Source organism: Thunnus maccoyii, chromosome 14 (genome assembly GCF_910596095.1).
Source record: "Thunnus maccoyii chromosome 14, fThuMac1.1, whole genome shotgun sequence".
NCBI classification, from domain to species: Eukaryota; Metazoa; Chordata; class Actinopteri; order Scombriformes; family Scombridae; genus Thunnus; species Thunnus maccoyii.
In genome coordinates this window covers 15,415,476-15,439,278 of record NC_056546.1, presented here as the reverse complement: position 1 = coordinate 15,439,278, position 23,803 = coordinate 15,415,476, and the positions used below count along the sequence as shown (strand labels likewise).

The following is a 23,803-nucleotide window of genomic DNA, read 5'->3' as shown; positions in this document are numbered from 1 at the left end:
AGGAATGAAGCAAAGTACAACCTCATTAAGACAAAAGAGAAAACGGCGAGGTAAGCTCTGTTACGGCCCAAATACTGCCACTCTCACTGATTAAACCTCTCAGTCTCAACTGCATTGTAATCCTGCCTGGAACTCGTGCAGACGGATTCTTTAGCAGGAGAAAAAAATAACAGAGAGGATACCAAATGAGTGTCAGTCCCAATCTGAAGAACATCTTGGAATATTCCCAGTGCTCATTCCTCCGAGGAAAGGAGCACTTTGCCGGGATGAGGAAGGATGCAAATTCCATCTTCCTCAGTAATCACTCCCATAGCAGTCTGATGTCCCTGATCGTTGCTGGAGCCATATCTGTTTGCTATATCAGATCACAACAAATAAAAGGTGTGTAATGGAGGACATTAGAGGGGCCAGTGTATAGAGGCAGGATTTAATTTGCATGGCAGATAAGCCTTCTAGTCCCACTGGTAGAGCCACAGCCTTGGGGGCAAAATCACACCCTTTCCTCCATCTCTTTTATTCTTTTATTAATAGGATCTAGTCTCTTCAAATCCATTAAGTCAATTGAGCAGGCCCGTATATAATCTGATTTCAAATCCAGCATGAAAATGCTTAACCAGTGGCCCTGGCTCCATGCTGATTTTCTTCAGGCTACTGGAGGGCCTTGTGTGGAGGGAAGGAGATCAGGAGGCACACTGTGAGAACATACAAATCTCTGAGCCACTGAGCAAGATGCAAGAAAAAGAGTTACTATTGTCAGAACTTTGCATGAATATTGTGAAACTGATTAATCTTACTGAGAGTTGAAGTTTTTCCACTGGCTACTGCAGAGTCAGTAAAATGTACTGCATGTGCATTCACAAAAAGGCAAAAAAAATCCCAGAGTGTTGTATACAAAATAAATACGTTACATCTTCCGGGCTACCTATTTCCAAATCCCAGTGGAGGAGAGAGAGATTGAAAGAGAGGGAGAGAGAGAGAAAGCACGGCTGGAGGCTTTTTGGTCTCTGCCCTCTGCGCACTGGCCTGACTGGGGCCAAGTTACGCCTCAGTGCCCCGGCGAGCCTCAGCTTTACACAGGCAGACAAACACACACACACTCACAGCTGGGGTTACCAGTTATTAGACAGCAAGAGGAGAGAGCCAAGTACACACTTTCACAAAATCATGCATTCATAAATACATTTACACACCCTGAACTCTTCTCTCTACAACACATAACTGAGTGACATGAAGGCGAGCGGCTTGACAGCTTAAAATGCTGCATAAAAGGCAGCAGCGATTACAAAGAGGCCCCTATAATGAGCTGCACAGGCTTTCTGTGTCAAAATATTATTGAATATATGCATTTCCTTGAAAGAAAATGATTAGAGACAACATATTTGATCATGTTTTGCAATCTGAAACATCTAATCTAAAATCATTTTGTCATCATTTATCCCAGATGCCTCATGTGAAATCATTATCTGCATGCTTGTCTTTTGTATTGACTTTGAAAGTTTGCCTAAGGTCTGCCAAATGCACAATATTGCTTACTACAGGTGCATTACGAATCCTGTGATGTCAACCTTGAATTACATCTGTGCACCCCCACACACCCCCCACCCCAATCCACGTCTTATTAACATAGAAGGCAACAGCAGCAGCAACAATGTTTTGCTAACAGTTCATGCATTACTACTCAGGGGAGGGTTAGCACCATGCATCCCTGCATCTCAAACACACACACATGTTCCCCAGTGTGATTCAGTGGGAAAAAAAATAACACAACACCGCTGATCAGAGCTGCTCAGCCCGCCTGCTCTGCACTCGGGGCCCCTGACAGAAGCAGTGATGTTTGAGATGCAGGGAGCCCTGAGTTTGTCCATCACTGATTAGTAAAAACTCCTTGCTCCTTCCTGCCCAGCTGCAGCTGATATGCTTGTCTGTGGATCCTGACACCAGCTGTGAGCAAGTTTATTTTTACAATGAGACATAAGTGGACACGCGCAAAAGCACATGTAAACAAAGACACACAAACACACATGCATGAAATGCGTGCACACACAGACAAATGCTCTGCAGTGTGCAAGAGCTGTTTTTTAATTTGTAAAACACTGCTCGGCAAAGCTGGAGCAAAGCAGGCAATTAGAGGCTCTTCTTCCTGAGCACTTGACTGTATTCCTTTAACCTTTACACAATGATTTATGTCAAAGGATTTGTCACCTTCGCAGTGGGGCCTTCACACACAGCTTTTCAAAACACACAATAGGGGAAAAGGAGGGGAGAAAACTTAAAATCCTCCTGTGAGGATTTGGGAACTTATATAACTCCCAATTATCAAAACTTCTTCTTGCAGCCTTTGCAGGCCTCCCCTCTGTTTGTAAGACTCACAAAATATCTACTGTGCCACTGAAGAGTGTATAATGCCTGTGTGCCCACATGACTGGCGAAAACACTCCTGCTCTTTCTGCCCCGCTGAGTCCTGCTGCATAATGGGGGTCTTGAAGGCTCTGGGCTCAGAGCAGGCCTGCCTAACAAAGCCTTGGTGGCTTGCAGCAGACAGGAGAGTGTGTTTGCAAGCCGGTTGCCAAAAATTAATTTTCAGGAGGTTTTCTGTGGGATGCAGTGGCAGCAGCATGACAGTGTGAGGTTTAGATATCTTGGTGAGCGGGGAGGGCTGGGGTTGAGATATGTAGGTCTTTTGTGAAGGTCCAGAGAGTTGGTTCGAGAAGGGGAAGTTCACAAATTGGTTGTTCAGAATAAATTTCAAAAGTAAGTAAGGTTTGGTGAGTTTTTTTTCTTTTCTTTGTTACTTTTTTTATTTGTTGCAATTCTTAAATTTCCACCACTCCATTAAGCAGGTTTTAGAATTAATTTCAAATTAACCACACTAAGAATTGCACTTTCAGCAGCCTGTCAACTGGCATCGTATTTATTGCACTCTCACCGTATCCATCTCTCATGAGTATTTTTATCCTCTACCCCCTTCGCTATTCACTTTCCCTCTTGCTCCACAGTAGTGTACCTGTTTACCTGTTGGGTGGTCTTGAGCTGGGCTAAACTAAAGCCCCAGTCCCTGCAGTCTAAGTGTAGAGTAGCTGCTAATCCGATTTCAGGAAACAGCCAAACCCCCACATCCCTCTCCCTCCACTCGTCCCCGGCCCCCCCACCCCTACATGCCTTTCACTGTCCCAGTTTACCCTTTCTCCTACAAGAGGGAAGAAAATAAAGAAAATTGAGTGATGGTGAAGGAATTGTGGGGAGAAGTCATGAGGGAATATTTGGTTATTTGAGTATTTTTCAGCAGGCGCTTTCAGGAATACATAACCTGTGTTCTTATATGTACTGTATCTGTCCCTTTAATAAGGTGTGACACAGAGTACATATTACCTGCTCACTGACTGGTCTCTCTTCTGAGTCCACTCTGCCCTCTCTGGGACGTTACCGAGGCCAAACATAAAGCAGTGTTTCATGGTGCTGGGGCTTATCTGGCCTCTGAAAGTATGTGAGACATGCCAGGAAACAAAGGAGCGTCTCTGAGCCCACTACCAGGGTGAGCATATCCCTTTCACAGGCCACACATCTCCCTGGCTTTACTTATTTGACAGGCTCATGGTAGCTTTCAGTGGAGAAGGTCTGCACCTGGAAAGAGACTGACCAGCATGGCGCATGTACCACCACTGTTGAGAGAAGAGGCAAAAACTGGACTCATATAGTTAGTCTTATATATGTTATGAGGAAATATGTAATGTACACACATCATATACAAAAGTATAATATAAACAGTGTGTTTGTTATGTAAGCCTATGTGCAAATTTGAAGCCAAATTTGAAGCTGCAGACATGTTTAATACTTTTTAACAAAATGTGTGTTAAAAAATGTCAAATTCCACTATCAAACATAATTTACTCCAAATGTCCATGATAATCATTGCTAAAGTAAATATGTTAAAAGTAAAATATGAAATATAGAGTGTGCACTTCTAGCTAAAAATGCAGCAACATTCACTTCCTATTTGTTGGAATTACTTCTACTTCTTTTTTATCCTTAACATAAAATGAACAATACAATGACAGAAATACTCAAAATCCTGCATTCAAAATTTGACTTATAGAATTCGGCTCACTATATTCTATGTTTTTATTATTGTCAACAAATCTCATGAAAAGGCCAAAACTACCAGAGCATTAGTTACTCTCAATATACGTTCAGATATCCTCAGCCTTGGCCCCAAGCTCATTGGTCCCTACTGAGGAAGTATTTCTTTAAAAAGGGCTCACACATTTACAGTTTTCGTTTTTACAGAAGGATAAATAATTTCCTATAACAGCAGGTGTACTATAGTTTTTAGCAAACTTTTCTTAAACAGGAGTAAATAAAAGTGAATTTTTAAAGGGACTATTTTCAGCAGCGGATGGCAGCATGACAGTTTATGTAGGAGGAAAAAATTACATTTTTTAAAATAGTTTTTGGACCACAATAGAGCTCTACTACATAGAAGAATAATCTATGGCGGGCTTTGACTACACAGACAATAATATGATCAATGCATTGATGATTAATATAAAATCTCATCAGACTAATCCTTTGAGTAAATGTATAGACATATTCACAGTAAAATGTAAGTACAAGAACTTGCTCTGAAGAATGGCTCCTTATGGTTTGTTAAATTATTGATGTCAGAAGTATTTTGATGTTGTAGTTCCTGCAAAGTGTTGGGAAGTTTGTAAGTAGTACAGTAACTACAACTGCAAATATAATGGAGAAAAAATACGGGAAATGTAATGAAACACTAAAAAAAGAATCAGGATCTAAAAACTGTATACAGAACTTGAGAAAAGTGTACGCACTTTTTAACTTGCCAACACTGTCAAAACAGTATGCTTTCTGTTGAATATGCAGATGAGGAGCTTGCTTCGTTTTACATGACCCATATACAGCTTTGTTGTGAGGAGAGAGTGCTCCAGAGCGACAGTATAGGCTGAGGCTGGAGACAGACTCTGCTCACCCTGAGGAAAGCATGGCCTCAACTGGCCAAACATGAGCAGTACAACACACAGCACCTCTCTCTTTCTTGTGAGTGTCTGTACAAAAAAATTAACCAGAGAGGACGCAGACATGTAAATTATACAAACAAAACATTCAGTTTGATGCATTTTTTTTTAACTATGATTTGAAGCAATGAAAAAAAAAAACTTTAAACTGGCAGGCATGTTGCCCTGTGCATGTACACAAAAGACTGACAACTCCTAATACTGACATGAATAAATCTGCTGCAGTGTATGTGACATGATGAAATCCCACAACACACACACACTTACACACACGCAGTGGTGTTAGGACAGCATTGTGTGTGACATGAGGGGAGCGGTGTCACTGTGTCACAGCTGATCCCTGGTGTACTGTCAGACAGCAGAGACCCTCAGGGCCCTCTTTTACTGCTGAGAATACAACAGTCCATACGGCATCTGTCGTACCCGTTGAAACACAAGCAAGAGTGTGTGTGTGTGTGTGTATGTGTGTGTGTGTATTTCACATGCATGCCTCTGTGGGCATGTTGGTGTGTCTCTGTATGCTTTTGCATGCATGTGTGTGTGTGTTGGAGTATGCATTTTGTTGTGCGTTTCTGATTCTGATTATTAAATCATTTTGTTGCTTTACAGGCAGATTCTCTGATTGAAATGCAGATATTTACCAGCTCTGCTCCTCCCTCACCTGCCATTGTGGCAACCCACCTGATTAGCAACCTTCTCCAGAGTTCCTCTTGTGTTTATTTGTCCCATCACTCTGGTTGTAGCCACTGATGACCTTGGTCTAGCACTCCTGCCACAGTAGGATTGCTCCATAAATGGTCAGTAAAGACTGAGTGTCTGGGGGGTTAAAAGCCCCCACTATCACAAACAAAGGTAAGTAACAGTGACTTGGTTGTGATTGTTGTAGGGCTTCTGTTCCTTCTGGTACGACTCTGTCCTCAGGTTCCTTGTAGGGCAAGTGCGGTTTTATTGCCTGATTCAGAGTTACCCACTGCTCTAAAATCAATAATTTGCTTTCTCTACAGTATATGAACTAGAGTGAGAATTAAACACCACAGAGGCTTGAGAGAAAGAATATGTTCTCCTTGTTTGTTTTAGCAGTATTTGTTTAGTGTGGCAGCCGTGTTTTCACCATGGCTCAGTGGCACTGAGATATCTCAACAACTATTGGATGGATTGCCATGAAATCTAGTACAGCATTAATCACTTTGGTGATCCCTAAACTTTTCATCCAGCACCCTTATCAGGTCAAAATCTCACTTTGTTCAGTTGGTTGTTTGGTTTATGACTATAGGCTACTTACAAAACTAATGACATTTCCTTCAGTCTCAGTTGTACTTTCTGTTGAGTGCTAATCACAAATGTTTGAATGCTAACACGCTAAACTAAGATGGTGAACATGGTAAATACTACCGGCTATCAAAATTAAAACATGTCGTACAACTCTTCTCCAGTACACCATCCTTTATTCATCAAATGTTTTTGGCTATCTCTCCTTCTGGTGCTTGGTGAACCATTTATTTCACAGATTCATCATGTGACCAATTAATTAAAAAATAAAACATCAAAATCATTTGATTCTCTAGAATTACAAAATTCAAAATTGTGAATAACCCTAAGAAAAATATTTATGCCATTAAACCGGAACATCCAATCTTTACACAATATAATCCAGAAAATGTACATTTTCATCTGAAGCCATCAATCAATAAAAAAGTTAAATGTTCATCTTCCAATTCAGGCAATTAAATTCTGTATCTAAACTTGTATTTCAAGGCACAGCCTATTTACATCATTTCCATTTTTTAACATTTATGAATAGTACCAAGCAATTACAAAGTTCATCTGTACCTTAAAGTCAAGTCATCCATCTGTGAACAGAATTTACAATTGTTTCCAAAAAAAAAAACATTTATTGATTTAAAATCAAATATGACTTTAACCCTCTTGGGCTTAAAGTGCATCTCCTCATACCTCCATCTTAAGAAGCAATCTCTCCAAATTTCAATACCGGTTTAACATCAGCATGTTAGCATTATCATTGTGAACATGTTTGTATGCTGACATAAGCCTCACTGTCACTGTAGATTCTTAAGCTTGTTAAAAAATCTGTCATGTGTTACTGCAGTACTTGACTTTTACAAAATTTCTAGGCTACAATGATAAGACCTTGGGATATGAGTTAAAGGGCATATAGTAATAAACAGAAATGATACAGTGTATAATGAATGTTGAGTGGTTCATTTATTACAGCAGCAACATTTTCATAAAGCCTTCAAACTGGATAAACAACGACTAAAAGGCTAACCACTTAGGCCTATTTGTTTAACCACTGTGTCTTCATCAGAGCTACTGAGAAAAGTGCTGATCTAACACTTTTATAGTTTCTGTGAAGAGAAACCTCTTGAAAAGGCACCAAGGAGCTCCATCCATTCCCAGACAGACCGCTCCAGGTTAACTGGTTTTCTTAATGTCTCCTCTCTGGCGAAGTTTCTTTCAGTGTGCTAAAAGGCAAACAGGGCCCCAGTGAAAGACTCATTCCCCCATTAGTGGAGGTAAATGGCTCTTCTGTGAGCAACCGGTTAAAGCAGGGTGGGATAAAGGGCCTCTCCACACACTTCTTCAGACAGATTAGAGAGGTGACTCTTGTCTCGAGGATGTAAAATGTTTATACGTGCGCAGGGGAGCACTCTACCGTAGGAGCCTCAGCAGTGTCACAATCACGTTTATCATCAGGAATTCACAAGGCTCTGGTCGTCAGCAGTGAAACAGCTCATAATGATGTATTTGAAACACAGAATCATGATGCATAAGGTAGGCATCTTTTTAGTTGAAGCTAGAACTTTAATGCTTTAATATCAAATGTTAGAAATAATCACTTTAAAATATTGAAAATAACTAAATACTTTTTTAATAGCTTAATTAATATAATTTTACCTTTAAAAATCCACCTGGAGTTTCAGAGAGTTGCCAAACTATTGTAATACATTTTTTTCCATTTTATTTCTTCAACTCAAACTCTACCTTACTTCTTGAGGGGGGAAAAAAAACCCTGCACCTAATCGCAGGCTCATTGCTTCCTTGCCAGCTAGCAGCCCCTGATTGCATTTCAGCCGAGAAGTAAATACTACATGCTCAGTTACCAGGTGAAATCAAGCAGGCAGATGTGTCTACAGCCTCAGTAGACACTCGCTGGACCCTGCTTCTGTCTACCTGTGCCACAGAGTTTCTAGCCAAGTCAGCTGCTCCTGATCCATGTTGCTGAGTAGGTATATGTGTGTGTACCTGTGTGTGTATGAGAGGGAAAAAGACAGAAAGAGCAGGAAGAATTAAGGTGACTTTTTAAGAAATAAACATAGAATATAGATCTATGGCGATGAATGCTCATGTGTAAGGCCAAAATTTTAGCTGACAAACTACACCTCCTTTTAATCAATCAAATAATAACTCAAAGTATTACAGATAACTTCAGATTTCTACCCACACTGTGCAGAATTCATCAGACCTGTTTGTTATGAAGAGTGTACAAAGGAGGAGAGCAGCAGAGGTATGTTTGCCAGAGAAGGGGTGAGAATACAATAGCCCTCCTTCCAAGGGTCTGTAACCATAGACTCTAATAAAGTCACTGCCTGCAAATAAAGAGCCACTGCTCAGCTCGCGTTACAACAACAAGGACGGCATTATACAACCCGGCTCTCTTTTGAAGGACACCACCAAATGTTAGAGAGGAACAAACAGAGCACAATGTACATTATCTACTATTTATGATTCAGTAATATTCTGTTTTATTCTCATTTGTAGAGCAGCTGATCATGAATTTATAATACAGATCTTACTGTCCGGTGTTGGATAGTTAATGTAATATTGTGTAAGGTTTCTCTTTCCAAGAGAGTGTTTTTGTGTGATTCATGCACTAAAAGCTGGTTCGCTGACCAATGACTGTATGAACTTTTACAGCCCAAACCAAATAGTCAAAGTCACTTTTACTAAGTTTTACTCACAAACTTTAATTGATTATTTTATGTAATTTAAAGGAAAACTAACTGAACCACTGACTATCAATACCTTCAAAATAGGCTATTAACTTTATATTATAGTATTTACATTTTTAACATATCAGTTTTTTGAAAGAAGTAAAAAATATCTTCTTTTCCAGCAACCTGTCAGGACACTAATCACTATTCAACAATGTTGGATGGTGTTGCATTAAATGTCGCAAGCAAACAAAGTTTACAAAAGCATATAAAACGGAATACATGTTGATAATTACCCTGCAGGATCATTAAAAAACAGCAACGTGGTGTTTTTTTTCATGGTCTACATATGACATTGCAGCAAATATAACTGGATTCATCTAAAATTGAGTACTATCCTAAAAGAACTGTTTGAGGTAAAATGCTAAAAGTTATGGTGAGATTGACTGTCTTTTTCCTTACATGGCAACAATCCCTCATAAACACTTGTCTGTATTGTGTCAATAGTTTGCATCTAGCTAAAGTTTGAAGGAGCCTCTCTTTACAAATTTCAGGCCTCCCCGTTGCTAAAGGTTGTGACCCCGCTTTTTTATTTTTCCCGGGGCTGTTGGGTTAATGAAGTAACAACAAACTGGGCCTTCGGCTAATTTGGAGTGGCACTTCCTGGCCCCTCCTGTCTCTGCGAAGACGTATTTCATTTTCTCTTATCTCTGCTTTGGTCATGTGGCTTTCCGCATGGACGCCCATGTCTCCCCCAGTTGCACAACTAATGGAAACTTCGTTAATGTCATTAATCTGCAGACCAGGACATGAACCAAACATGTTTAACCTTTCTGGGCAGGCCTCTGCCACCGAACCTGTAGCAACTGTCCACACACTCTGTGCTTGTGGCTCAGTGTGTGACGTGCAACGATATGAGAGTCTCTTGTCCACATCAATTTCAGCCATTATAAAGTCATATGAGACTAACACGGAGCTATCATTCAACGTGGCAACTGAAGCCTTTTATAAAATAAACATTCCTTGTTGTGTCTTTTAATTAGTCCACTGATATCACAGGAAAAATGCTCGATATTGCTTTCTGAGAACATCCCTTCATCTCTCCGTTTACACTGAATATCTATCTTTTCTAATCAGCGTCACCTGAGTGAACGGGTGTTTATAGATGACAGCACTCTCACTTCCACCCTGCACATTTAAACAATGGTAATGTCAAAAGACTGTTTAGTGACTAATAAGGTGGCTGTGATTCATGCCTCATTCAAAGCCCGTATTCACACATTCCACCAGCTCTATGAATGGACACTCTCAGCCCCATATGTCATATACTTTCATTCATAAAGAAGAAAACAGGAGAGGGGGAGCGAGGTTGAAAAAAAAAATAAAAGGAATCTCTCTGGTAGGATGGGTAACCCAGGGGACATTTTCTTTTGTGTGGCGCTCAGCTTATGGGGCCAAATGCCAGCAGGCTTACCTCCACACTGTCTGTCTGTGTGTGTCCCCCTTTCCTTTGCACACAGTAATTAGGAGGATCTTAATGGAGAGGGGGTTTATTAGTGTCTGAGGAAGGCTTTAAACGTCACTTTAATTAATGGGGATTCGGCAGACAGCTTGTGTGGCGATGTCACCCGTTTTATAAAATCCTTGTTTGGGCACAACAGGAAAATAGAAGTGGGTCTTTAAGAGGAAGGGGAAAAAAAGGCTTTCCAGAGGAAGGCCGTCTAGACCTGCGGTCAGAGACAGAATAGATAGTCTGACCCTGGCAGAGCATTAAGATGACGGTCATTATCTGCCAAGAAATTCCACATGTGTGCATGCAGGGAGCAACACCCCCTCTCAAGAAAAAATTCAGCCAAACAAACCGCCCGCCCCGCTGAAACTGTTTCATTCAAAAGATAACCTCACTGCTAAAATTTTGGGGGGGATTAATTTATTCTCAGCATATCCTATGGCCATTCATGCAGGATATAAAATCCAAGATTATTTCCTGCTTGGTTAACCCGCATCCGGCCAGTCCCTCTCACAAAGCCATTCTAATGTTGCCATTAGTTATGCTCCTCTGGTGGCCAAAAGATTGATCCCAGAGACTTGGAATCCAATAAATGTGTACATGAATGGCAGAGGGAGATAACGCGTTTCCCACAGATAGCGCGAGGGGGCCGATCAGTGCTGAAACATCAGTGGAAAAAGATGATTAATGATATCATATTTGAAAATAACCTCAACATTAAATTCAGCATTAAATTCTACAATAGGATTTTCTCAGCCTTGTCCTTTTTTGTTTTGTTATGTTATGTTTATTTTATTATTCACACTTTTCTGATTTTGTGTAAACACCATTATTAGATACTGGCTCATTTTTTAAGTCTTTAAAACTGGCTAGAGAGCTGAAATTATTATATTTCTTCAGTTGTCTCCAAGCAACTGTTCATTTAATGTATGTAGTTAGTTTTAAAAAATGGAATAAGGATTTTTTATTAGATTTTATTTGATGAAGAAAAAAAGAAAAAAAATATCAAGTCCTCTCAGTCAAAACTAAAAAAAAAGAGGAAACTACCATCCCAACGACCACAAAACAACATGTACTCACTCATAAAAGCTAGTGTTGTCACAGACATCATGGGGCTATAAAAGTAGAGTCTTCCACAATAACTGCAGCTGCTGGGAGCCTACAGAGGGGATCTGATAATGGGCCCGAGGGGAAACGACAGCGTGCTCAGGGACCAGGGATTGTCTGGAAGACAGATAAGAAGACACAAGGAACAGGTTATCAGCTAGTTTATGAGGTGTCACTCTGCTGAAACACTCACCTGTTCAGCAGGAAAATCATCGAATCACAAACAGGCATCCCATTAATTCATGCGGGGATCTTGCTGTTATGGATCATTTAAATGTAGATGTCTTTTACACCTTTTAAATCATGTCTCTTGCACAATGTTTCTGTTCTCTTACAGAGAATTTGCTCTATTGTGTTAGAAAAAATTAAATATATTTTACAAAAAAAAGCATATTTTGTTATTGTTTTGTCTGCTTTTACTTTATATACATGTGTACTTTATGTACAGAAATCAAAACTGAAACTTCTACCTACACTCAGACATATCATTGACATGACTCTAAAGTCAGTGTGTTAACAGAAAATGTGAGAAAATGTCTTGCATCAGCGCTAACGTAACGTGATCGAATATTGATGCTGTGCTTCAGTACAGCTCAGAACAGACTCTTGGGACAGTTTTTTATTTTTTAACAATGTTATATAACACATTTTTTTCTAGTCACTTCAAGAGCCCTCAATATTATTCAACTGACAAATTCCTTTGTCAAAATCATTTCAGTTCTCTGTGACACCGTAAACCCTGACCTGTGACCTGAAGTACCCGTACATCAACTATTTGAAACTTGACTGTAGGTAATCAAACAAGTCATTTTGAAATACTCTCAGTCGGGATGGTTGTATGCATGCTCCCTCTTGTGTTTTGACCGGACAATACCGTTCAGCGGTGAAAAGGAGTTAGCTGAAAGAGCTACTTGACTAAGATAAATGGCAGCTGACCTGGGTGTACACAGAGGTGATGTGCCTTGTGGCACTACTGGACAGGTGCTCTGAAAACACTTCCTGCGTAGGTGGAGAACGGTGGCGTCACCGCACCCTGGGCCCTGAAAAACACACAAAGCTTGTGTTGTCATTTGTTGACAATAAATTTCAAGGACCAAGACAGCAACGTTTTGTCCTGATCAGCTCTTATGTGTGGTATTGTACTTATTTACAGCATTTGGTGTGAGTGACTTTGTATTGTATTTGTATAAACCTCCCAGAATGAAGGAGTACAGTAGGTATTTCATTCTTGATGCAAATTGCATTTCCCACAATGAAATCATTCTAAACAATATGAGACAGTGACTTCCTCCACATGTGATAACAATCACAACATCATGAATAATTACCATTTTAGGTTATCATCTTTAAGCAGCTTGTCTATAACACTTACAGACAGGGAATGTATGCTTACTGAAATGGTTAACTGCAAAAAATCTTTCTAAAAACTTGACTTTGTCATATCACTCACAGCACATTATAGTTTACTTTTATATTAAATAACATAGTTACATGACATGCCTCAATGTGCAGGCCACTATGCTACTAAATCTGAGAGAAATGTTCCTTTCTATTAAAAAAAAAAACACACACACACACACGGCCCAACTGTAGACTGCTCAACTGCATGGGTACATCCTCCAGATTTTTTATCATTATTCTTTCACCCTCATAAATGATCAAAACAAATGACAATCTCTGTGCAAAGAAGAGACGGAGCCCACAAAAGGCAGTCTGACAGCCATTTCCACAACAGATGTTTCTACAGAGGGGTGTCTTCTCTCCGCTGAGCAGTCTCACACATGAGAGACCCCCAAAAGCTTCAGAGAAATGTCCAGAAAACCAACATGTAAATTTGTAACTGGCACATCTCAGACTAGCGGGTCCACGCTTATTTTATTTCTTTAGGAAAAAAAAAACAAGAAAAACGAGAAATTGTTATTGTTAGACATTTCGAAATCATATCAGTATGGATGATTTAAAAAAAGGCGGAGGGATAGAATTAGAACTTCAATATCAGAAAAAGACAACAGACAACATCGTTATGTGTTATCATGAAAAGATAAGTCCCTATTGATCCAGGTTGTGGGCAAAGGCTGCACTATTGACAGGAAGACAGAATGTGTCAGAGGGGCAATATTTCATACATTTGGCCTGTTCACTCCATCACTATGAGAGGGCGTTTTTCTGGGCTGTATATAATAACACGTGTGCTCTTTATTTCCCTCAGATCAATGGTAATGCGAGGGGGGCCACACAAGATGGATGCCATGGGCAGGTTAACCTATCGACTGCTAAACAGAGACACACAGACCAAGACAAGACAGACCAACCCATTTACTGAGATGAACCTAAGCTAGTTGTATACTGAATTGCCCTACTTAATATACCCGTCTGTTCTAGATATGCCTAACAAAACTTTACTGCTGCAAAAAAGCATCTAACATTTTAATTATTTGACTTTATTAAGTAATTCACTGAAAATGTATCTACTGTATATGCATCTCTGAGGTCGTGTCAGTTTTTCTTTATTAAATAAAATTATTGCTCAGTTTGATTTCGATATGAAATCCAAATATTTTGCAAGCTTCATGGTCTACATGTACTGTATAGACCTTCACTCTTGCGTACCCTGAGGCCGGTTGAGGAGGCTGAAGGGGAGAAAAAAAAAAAAAAGTGGCAAAGAGCTGCCTGGTGACCACTTCCTGGAGACAGGACGGGAGGCAGACGGGAGGGCAGGCTAGCCCACACAGGTGGCCCGGATCTGGATCAGGTCAGCCTCGCCCTCGGACAACAAGCCAGCTAATCTCACGCTCATGCTCCAAGTCCCTTCAAGTCACCAACCTGCAGCTCTTGATAAAGAAAAAAAGTGCAAAGGTAAAAAAATGTATTAATGACATATGCCACCTTTGATTTCACAAGCATTATTAACAGTTTACTTTTGTAAAATCTACACAATACCACTTTAAATCACCTTCAAAACCAAGTAGAGAGAGGTGAAATTATCAGTAAGTCTTAGAGTTGATTAAAGATGGATTATGATTGTGAAGGTTAGATTGTAAAAGTTTCAATTAATTAAACTGCACTGTGCTTGAATTCACTCTGTAAATGCACCTTTTGTGATGCTTTGGAACAGATACATTAAGTGTTTAAAAATTTTAACAAATTCTCTCTCCAAATAATGTGCTGATCCGATCTCTGCTGCACAGGTGATTCAACTGAAAATATCAAATAATTCTTTGCCATTCTATTGTGGATGCAATGCTACACATTCAATAAGAAAATACAATAAAATCTAAATATGAAGTCACTCTGCCTGAACTGCAAATCAAACGTTAATAGAATAATACTGCTCCGACAGACAGCTCTGAGCATTATTGTCAAAAAGTTGGGTAAAGGGTAATTAATTTGGCAGTGTTTTGGTGACTCTGATGAGAATTGTAAAATTTTTTTTTTTTTTTTTTTTTTGCACAGACATCCCCCCAGCCAACCCCCAGTCCCCATTGTCTGAATGAAAATGGAAATCTGTGCCACCAGTACAATATCCACATTATGTGCCCTGGCTCGACATTGTTGTATGACATGCTTGATTATACCCAGCCATATAGGAACAGAAATGTGTTAGCACATATTAAGGTTTGTCCTCCACTTACAGCAAAATGTAATATATGAGTTAAAGAGTTTTAAAAATTATTTCTTCCGTTTTTGAATACAAAACCTCTTAGACATTTGTAGAATAGCCTCAAATAATTAACAGGAGTGTTTGTTGCTTTGAGAGTATTGCTCTTGTGTTTATTTCAAACTTGTATAGTTTATAGAAGAAAATGTGCAAATATATTTAAATATCTGTTTTACTATCTATTTTTCACACACATGCACAAAACAATGACTGCAACTAAGAATGTGTTTCCTTTAAACTTAAATATTCAACTTGTTTATGTCTCCTACTACGGAAATTTTAAATAATAAGGGTGATTGAGGCGAGAGGTGTAATGCAATATCTTCATTGTTACTATTAGAGAGATCTGTACACATGGATTTGAAATGTTTGTGTGTGTGTGTGTGTGTGTGTGTGTGTACTGTGTGTGATTATACAACAATATGTTTGTATGTTTTTCAGGATATTTTATTCTCATGTAAAACTGTTTAAGGAGGTGTGCAGCAATACTAACTCCAAGACAAATATATTATATATATGTAAACATTTATCATTAAATATTAGGGCTCTTCAAATTGATGCTGATATGATATTTGTTCTATGTTCATCTTTGTGAAATATGATCTGATATTTCCTCGCTTTTCTTGTCTAATTATGCAGAAATTTAGTTGGAATTACTGATTGGATAAGTGCATGACTGGCTGAGGATGCTTCAGCACAGCCAGCACAACATGCATCTCTCTCTCTCCTTTCTCTCACTGACACACAAGCACACACTCTTACACCAACTGCTCAGCCCAAACATGCACAAAACTGTGAAGCTCTTGCTTATGAAGGCAAATCAGAAAAATGTAAGACTTAAACAACCATATTTGAGCGCACTAATGTTGCTTCTGTACTGATGAACTCTACTCCAAACTTTTGTGTTTTTGGGTTGATGTATATCATAAAATAATTAGGCCTATTTTTAAAATGACAATAAGAGCATTTCATTTCTGTTAATCTGATATTAGCGATGAATCTGTTTTGTTGGTTTGTTTTTACTTGCACCTTTCAAGAGGAAACCATCTCTCCAGAAACTGGTTAGATAAGTCTCTGTTGTCACTAATAACTCAATGCTGCCACCTTGTGTCAGAATATGTTTTGTTTCAGCTCTAGTAGGTCTGTCAGCATGTTAATATTTACATTTATGCATTTATTATTCATTTCTCTATAAGGAAAATATGGTTTGAGCTCCAGGGTGGCTTTAAGATCATTTGTTTTTGTTCAGAGCTAAATGTGACATGACACTACGGTGAAGATTTCACTTATATAAAAGTGTAAGTAAATGTTGCCTGAAGCTTGAGATTGTATATTTTTATGTATAAATGTGACCATAAAATAACTATATAACTATATACTGTATTGAAGCCCTGAGTATGCGCATGTATTTTTTAGTGTGTTCCGCCCAGTGTCAGCCATTGATACACTGAGAAAAACTAGATGCTCTCCTTTGCTGTAGGTTTTACACGCTCTCCCCCGCCACCTCAGCCCACCTGTCTAGCCATGAGCTCAGAGTTGAAACAGAGTTCAGCCAAGTTGAGAATTGTTCTTGCTTGTTTTATCAGTAGCGTGTACCATATTTCCCGATGAAATACTACAGCCGGCAAGAGATACCGCCAGGAGAGTGAGGAAACAATTGAATGGGCATTAATGATTTACAGGTACATATCTGCTATAATACCAACACAGGCGGAGGTAACTGAGAGCAGGATCTGATGACATCATTGATGCTGCCTCAGATAACACCTTGATCATCAACTATGTATGGATCCAGCAAAAGATATAAGATAATGTCCAAGTGAGAGTAGACTATTTACTGGCCTAATGTAGGTTAGACCGACGCTGAGTCAGGAGCCAAAGATGGGTAACAGAAAGCCTCACATTTATTGAGCAGAAAGTCTTAACCACACGTTAACTAATTAATTGCTACTAACCTATGTTTTCTGTGGGATGTGAGGAAAAAAATAAAATGTGATCTCCCATTGACAAAATGTTTTATAACAGCTGGAGCACCTGCAAAAGATTTCACATTTTTGAGAGAGTTAATATGACCTTGAACCATTTTTGAACACCACAGATTAGATTGTGTGTGTGGTTGATGCAGACTTCCCCTTAATGAATCCATTGTGGGCTGCATGTGTGGGATAGCATATCAAATATGAAATGTTGATGATAAGATAAAAGAAACATTTGTCCAAATTCTAATTTAAGTTATTCAAATGCAGACATTATATGGTTAACCATAAAAAGGCTGCGTTGGAATAGCTCTCGGCACTTTGTCCTCTTCCCCTTTTTATTCAAAGTATTTGTGTAATGATGTCATTCCCTCCTTTTCATTTATTTTGGTATATTTTGTCATGAAGACAAGGGACGGATTGATACATGCACTGTGCTGCACTGAAAAGAGTTAAGTCCACTGAGACTGTAAAGGTAATCAAAGACCAAAGGACTGTCTTATCAATTTAATGTGCAGAGATGTGCAAGGATAATCATCACTTTTCTCCCTTGATAATGTTTGCAGGTTCCTGAGAGAAGGAATGTGCCTTAGGAGGCCCACTCCTCTCTTTCCATCCTGGCTTAGGCCCAAATAAGGTACCATTCTGTGTCTTGGAGTAAACAGGACATGTTAAGGGGTCGGAGGCCACATATGACTTGGGGCTCTTCCTTGATTTGTGTCTTTAGGTGATATGGCTCTTAGTTAACATACATGTGCATGTAAATGTATTTCGTGGCTGTTGTTGCCATTGGCTGTAATCGATAAATTTGTATGATTTGACCAATCAATGATCATTTCTTTGTCTCTAAAGAATATAAAAAGGTCAGTTTGGCTTTATATAGCGAGATAGAGGAATGATTGGCTTTGTGTGAGTTCTGTCTCCTTATTGATCAATAATAATTTAATTAATCTTCAGATCAACCAGTGTCTGTGCTTGTATTTCTGTGTTTGTGTCCAATGTTTTAGCAGCAATTCCACGACAAAAGAGTCTGTTTGCATACTAACTTCCATACCAAGTACTCAAACTGTAAAGACTGACAATTATAGGTGGAAAGACAGTCAAGTTTGCCAGTGTGAACAGTGGCAATGTTTACTCTAACATCCCACTAATAATCAGAATAATAGCCCAATCAGAATAAAAATGCCACCTTAAGGTAACCACCTCAATCAGAAGAGACTGGCCCAATCGTAAGGAATTTTCAATCGGGTTGAGAGGGTGGTGTAAACCTTTGATAATCCGTTCAATAGAAAACCCTAACCCTAATTGTCACGGCTCTTGTCAATCAGATTTATCTATCTTTTTAATATATGTTTAATAACTTGTCTAGTTCTAAAAAAAAAAAAAATCAGGGTAAAACAAAGAACAGGGAACAGGGTAAATACATGAACTGCTTAAAAAGATTATGTATTATTATTATTATTGTAATATTTTCATTGTTGTTGTTGATGATGATGATGATGATGATGATATTTTGATCCATTTAGTGTTTCTATGCCTCATCGCAGTCTTGAACTGATATTGGATTGTCTTTGTGCCCATATACAATAATGGATTAAAAGAAAGTTAGCATTTATGAAAAGGAGAGAAATAATGAATGAAATCTAAAATAAATTAATTACATTCAAACATATTTGGAGTAGAAGAGCTGCAGCTGTTTACAATCAAAGGAAATGACGTGACCATGTTTTGAATCGTGCGGGTTAACGAGCAGCACGGACAGAAAGCCTGTAACCACTGCACTGACCAGCCTCCCCCTAATACATTTGGGGAAAACTTTCATCTTCATGTCCCCATAGTTTGTGTCACAGTAAGTGTGCTCCATTTAGGGTCGCTCCGATGTAAAAAAAAAAACAATTGAGGTTTGTTTGGTGTTACGCGCTAGCCGTTAGCTAGCAGTTGTTGTTAGCTAACAAAACAACACTTAGCTAGTTAGCTAACAGCCTTCCGTTATTTCTCCTAGAGGATGAATGTTGACCTTGTTGATGAATGGACGCTGATAAAATCTTGACAGTGAGCAGAACAATAAGCTAACTATAGATGATAACACGACTGTCCTGTGGTGAATGGTTTAGCTTATGATAGCTTTTTTTCTATGGCGTTGATAATTAACGCTAACATCAACCGCTGGCTGGTAACTGCTGTCCGAGTAGTCAGCTGAAATGCTAACGTTAGCAAGCTTATTATATTGTTTCACATTAGAGTAAGGTAAACGTTATGTCAGTTAACTTACTTTGTATAATGAAGACGTTTAGTGGCTTCCTCGATGTTTTTAATGTTAGTTATTGTTGCATTCAGGTCAGTTTTTTTGTTTAGACGAATAATAAGTTTACGGACAGAGTGAGAAATTCATGCAGTGTGAGGTCGTACATAAAAATAGTCAAACTGACCACTACTGCAGTGCCAGCAAGCTTTCACAACTGAGCTTTCGTAAGAAATGCTTTTGTAACCTCTTCATGTAAGTCTGCCCACGCTGTGCCATATTTGGTAAATGCATAGCAACTGTTCTGTTGTGTTATTTGAGGTTTGCAGTCGCTGCTGCTCATCATAACTGACTTGACCATTTGCTGTTAACTCTGTATGTCATCTGCTGCACAGATAGGAGAACGCAATGGACCTCCACAAAATCATCCACAGTGCGCTGCACGAATTTATCCAGACTTATATTCCTGATGCAGATCTCAGGTAAAAAAAAAAAAAAAACACCCCAGTTTTTTGTGTGCATCTTTACATAAAGCACTTGTTTAATCGGTTTTACTTAACCTCTTTCTGACAATTCAATGCAGCACGCTGGATGATGTTCTTCTGTCTTACATCACTGGGGTCCTGGAGGACCTTGGCTCCCAGCAGAGCGTTGAGGAGAACTTTGATGTGGAGGTCTTTGCAGAGATGCTGGAAGCATACATACCTGGCTTTGCTGAAATTGACAGGTAAGCAGATAGTCACACATTCTTTCTATTCTGAATGTGCCGTGTTAGTGATAACAAGACTAAACAACTGCGTTATGCTGGCATTTGTTGTTTTTACTAAGGAGTTTTTTTTTCATTTCACAGTGTCAAAGTATGTGAAATGATGTTCAACCTGGCTTCAAAACTAGCCACAGCTCGGACCTCAGGTAGTGTTTCTAATATTATTTCTTACCTTTTCCAAGTCGGTTTCTCATTTTCATAATGTTGCCAAAGATGTCATTAGCCCAACAGTTAAACTACAGTGTGTTGATGTTGATTTGTTTTTCTTTTTAGCTGAAGAAGAAAACAGTGTGCCTAAAGAAAGGACAGATGAGATTTCACTGAAACTCACCAGCCTGCCCAGTGCACCTCCACCAGGGAGAGAAACGCAGTGCCTTAAAACACAGACAGAGGGCGCCACTGCCAAGGTAATCATCTAAGCACATATCAGTGTATCATTTCCTTTTCTTTTTTTGATGCATTTAAAGTTCTGAATTGCTATGATTAAACGTGGTACCCATGTGTCCTGCTGTTGATATTGTTTGCAGTAGTCTAAAACATTAAGCAATATAAATGTGTATTTTTCTAGGTGTCAGTGTCTGAGTGGGAGGCCCAGGAGCAGCACCTGCTGGAGATGTTTCCCAAGTGTAGTCTGTCCGAGGCCCGCAGTGCCCTGTCTATTGCCAAAGGAGACATGGAGGAAGCTGTGCGCCTTATTATAGAGGGTGATGTCCAACTCAGCCCCACTCCTCTTAATGTGAGTCTCTTCAATACACAGAAACACAGCCACTGTCTCTGTCTTTGTGTATGTTAGCAGTCTGATTTGATGTCGAATGTTGCCACCTGGAAATGACAAGTCTATTCTGTTTCCTCAGGTAAACCATGGGAAAAACATTTCCTCACAGGCAGACCAGAAACTTAAAGAGAGCATCCTTGAGAAGTAAGTAAGAATGCTGTTATCCTGAAAAGAGCAGAATTGCCGTCACTTCTTAGCGGTCTTGCTCATGGTTGTGGATCATCTCCATAGGTACATGTTGGTTGACAGGGAAGATGATAAAAAAACACACCGGCCTGTCGCCCCAAAAGATGTAAGTCCCTGTTCATAGGCCATATTCTCAATGTAGCTTATCACCACGTTCACAAATATAGCTTATCAAATTTGTTTCATGCATTCTGGTGTAACTTCTGCAGGCTCCAAAGAAGCTGGTTCGGTACCACAGCAATCAGGTGGTAACCACAAAAGGAGAGCGATATCAGCTTGTGAAGACAAACGAGACAGAGGACATGAAGAAGACGTACGTTAACCTCAAGCCTGCACGAAAGTACAGATTCCATTGATGACAAGCACACCACTATAAGAGCAGCTACTGACAATATTGTTTACGTTATTTTTAATGTATTAAGTTTATTTAGCCTGAATTTGTTAGATATTTCCCAGCTAGAAGAAGGTATTTGTTAGTGTGTCAGTGGCTTATTTTTTAAAAAAAAAATGTTACCGTTATCTGCCTTGGTTAAAACATTTGTTGACAGTGTTTCAGTTATTTCTCTGTTTGATTTCTTGTGGAGCTTTTGGAATTTTGTGTGATATTTTGGTGGGAATGTTGTAACTTGTGTTTGTGTAACAGCATCTACTTTTTGCCATCTCAGCAGGTCTGATGTTGCACTGACAGTCTTTTTTTTTTACCTTTTTAATTTTCTTTTTTTTTTTTGTATATTCTTAACTTACAGTGTGGATTCATATTTATGAGAGGATGTTGTAGGGATGAATCTATTTTCATTTTTGTAAATAAGTTCTAGTGGTGCTTTAGACTTTCCTCTGGACATTACAGGTCTCAACTGCTTTTTGTATATGTACGTGTTCAATCATCGATGCCAGTCATTTAGAAAGGTTTATTTTTACATCTCGCGGGAATGCAGTGCTGTGAAAATGTTTGTTCAAGCCTTGTGTTTTTGGACAATTTGTTGAGCTGCAAAATGTTTTTTAAACAAAACTGGTTTGTCTGAGAGATAACGATAATTTATGAACATTTGTACAGTGGATGCGCACATCAGTCCTCACTAAGAGTTTAAGATGTGGCCTCTCCTGGTTGTGCTACAAAAATCATGTTTCTAGTAGTGTTTTCTCACAAAGTTGAGACTAGTATGTACCGTACTGAATGTTAGGAGGCAGGTTTACTCAGTTGCTGTATCTGGATAACTTTATTGAACTGATTTTTTTTTTTTAATCAGTCCATGTTCCAGATTTCAGGGGTTTCTGGGTTTTACCTAGTAGAATTATCCAGTTATGTCTTTAATGAAGCAGGTTTGTATTCAAAGTAGTCGAGTACAGCGTTGGTTAGTCCTCATGACAAGTAAATTGGCTGCTAGCTTGGAATCCACGAGAGGAAGGGCGTAGTCCTGATCGTTTTTTGTATCATTGCAGACCTGCTTAGACAGGGCAAATGAAGGAAAGTTGTGCTATAATATGCAATGTTTTACACTATAAGAAATTATTTTGTTCAAATTTCTAAAACAAAAAACTGAAAAATACACTAAAAAATTTTAAACATGATGACCTTGGCCCAAAGCCATCCAAAAGTGAGATTTGACAACCTGTTGCTATGACTGAGACATGAGCAGCATAAGAGCAAATGTTAAATATTTGTCAGTGACACAACTAACCTCAGATTCAAAGGGGTGCACTCATTTTTACAAACCTTAAAAAAGGATTTTATTACTCAACTGTAATGGAAAACGTATAACTATCAAATAACTAGTAATTAATTTTCTAGCAAAACAAATTCAATTCTCAAGGCATGTACAAACTATTACAGCACTGTAAATTATTGGCATAATGGAGGACGGTGACTCCCCCTTAAATGATAACATACTGCTGGAGGACTTGATTTCAAAGTTCAAACAGCATTGTCTTTATTTTTGATATAAATGTTTAGATTTGGAACATCTCGGATCATGTGTTTATCGTGAAGAGGACTGTTGTGTGCTTTCAGGGTCTGTTTACCTCGTGCTACTGAAGTGGTCCTCTATCACAGCTCCTTTAATCTCATTTGTGTTTTGTGAATTTTGCTTCACTTGTGACTGTCGGTTGTAGAATTTTTGGATTATGATTGGATTCTCATTTTAATCTTGTTAATAGTACATTAGGATAAATGGATCAGTCAGGGTTTTTGTTATACTGTTGTTTATTTGTGTTCATTTCTGCAACCATTCGAGGCAAATTATAAGCAAATGTGTTTGATTGGTGGTATAATATAATTTTCCTGAGTATAGGTGTAACAGTAGTGTTGAAAAGATGTGTTGTTACTGATCATTATCAGCAGCAATGTTGTCTTTAATTATTATGATGGCGTTACTGTAGAGCATGGAATGAATTTACTGAAGCTGTTCAGTCACAACTGAGTTTTAACCCCTCGCTTTGAGAAAACGCTGACGCACAATTTATAGTAAATAAATACTAATTTTTGTAGACTACCATTCACAGCATTTCCTTTGATTTATTCAGCTGTGTTATATAAGATACTGCTTGAAAAGTATCAAAGTAGAATATTTTAAAGTTAGGTGCATGAGACATAATCACAT

At 38.9% G+C, this 23,803-nt stretch overlaps 1 protein-coding gene and 1 long non-coding RNA gene across 2 annotated transcripts; one reads left to right on the top strand and one right to left on the bottom strand.

Annotated features, from left to right (window-relative positions):
* Positions 1 to 6,648: 6,648 nt before the first annotated feature.
* On the bottom strand, positions 6,649 to 19,864 carry LOC121911651. Its single transcript, XR_006099919.1, has 5 exons — positions 19,510 to 19,864; positions 14,214 to 14,434; positions 12,540 to 12,643; positions 11,577 to 11,720; positions 6,649 to 8,297 (listed from the first exon to the last, which is right to left on the bottom strand). It is a non-coding gene; the product is annotated as an uncharacterized LOC121911651 (long non-coding RNA).
* cuedc2 (CUE domain containing 2) lies at positions 18,943 to 23,397 on the top strand. The gene is made up of 9 exons (XM_042433328.1): positions 18,943 to 19,086; positions 19,875 to 19,961; positions 20,063 to 20,206; positions 20,330 to 20,391; positions 20,519 to 20,652; positions 20,814 to 20,981; positions 21,100 to 21,164; positions 21,252 to 21,312; positions 21,416 to 23,397. The coding sequence occupies exons 2-9, from the start codon at positions 19,888 to 19,890 to the stop codon at positions 21,560 to 21,562; spliced, it is 855 nt and encodes a 284-aa protein (XP_042289262.1). The 5' UTR covers positions 18,943 to 19,086; positions 19,875 to 19,887; the 3' UTR covers positions 21,563 to 23,397.
* Positions 23,398 to 23,803: the final 406 nt, after the last annotated feature.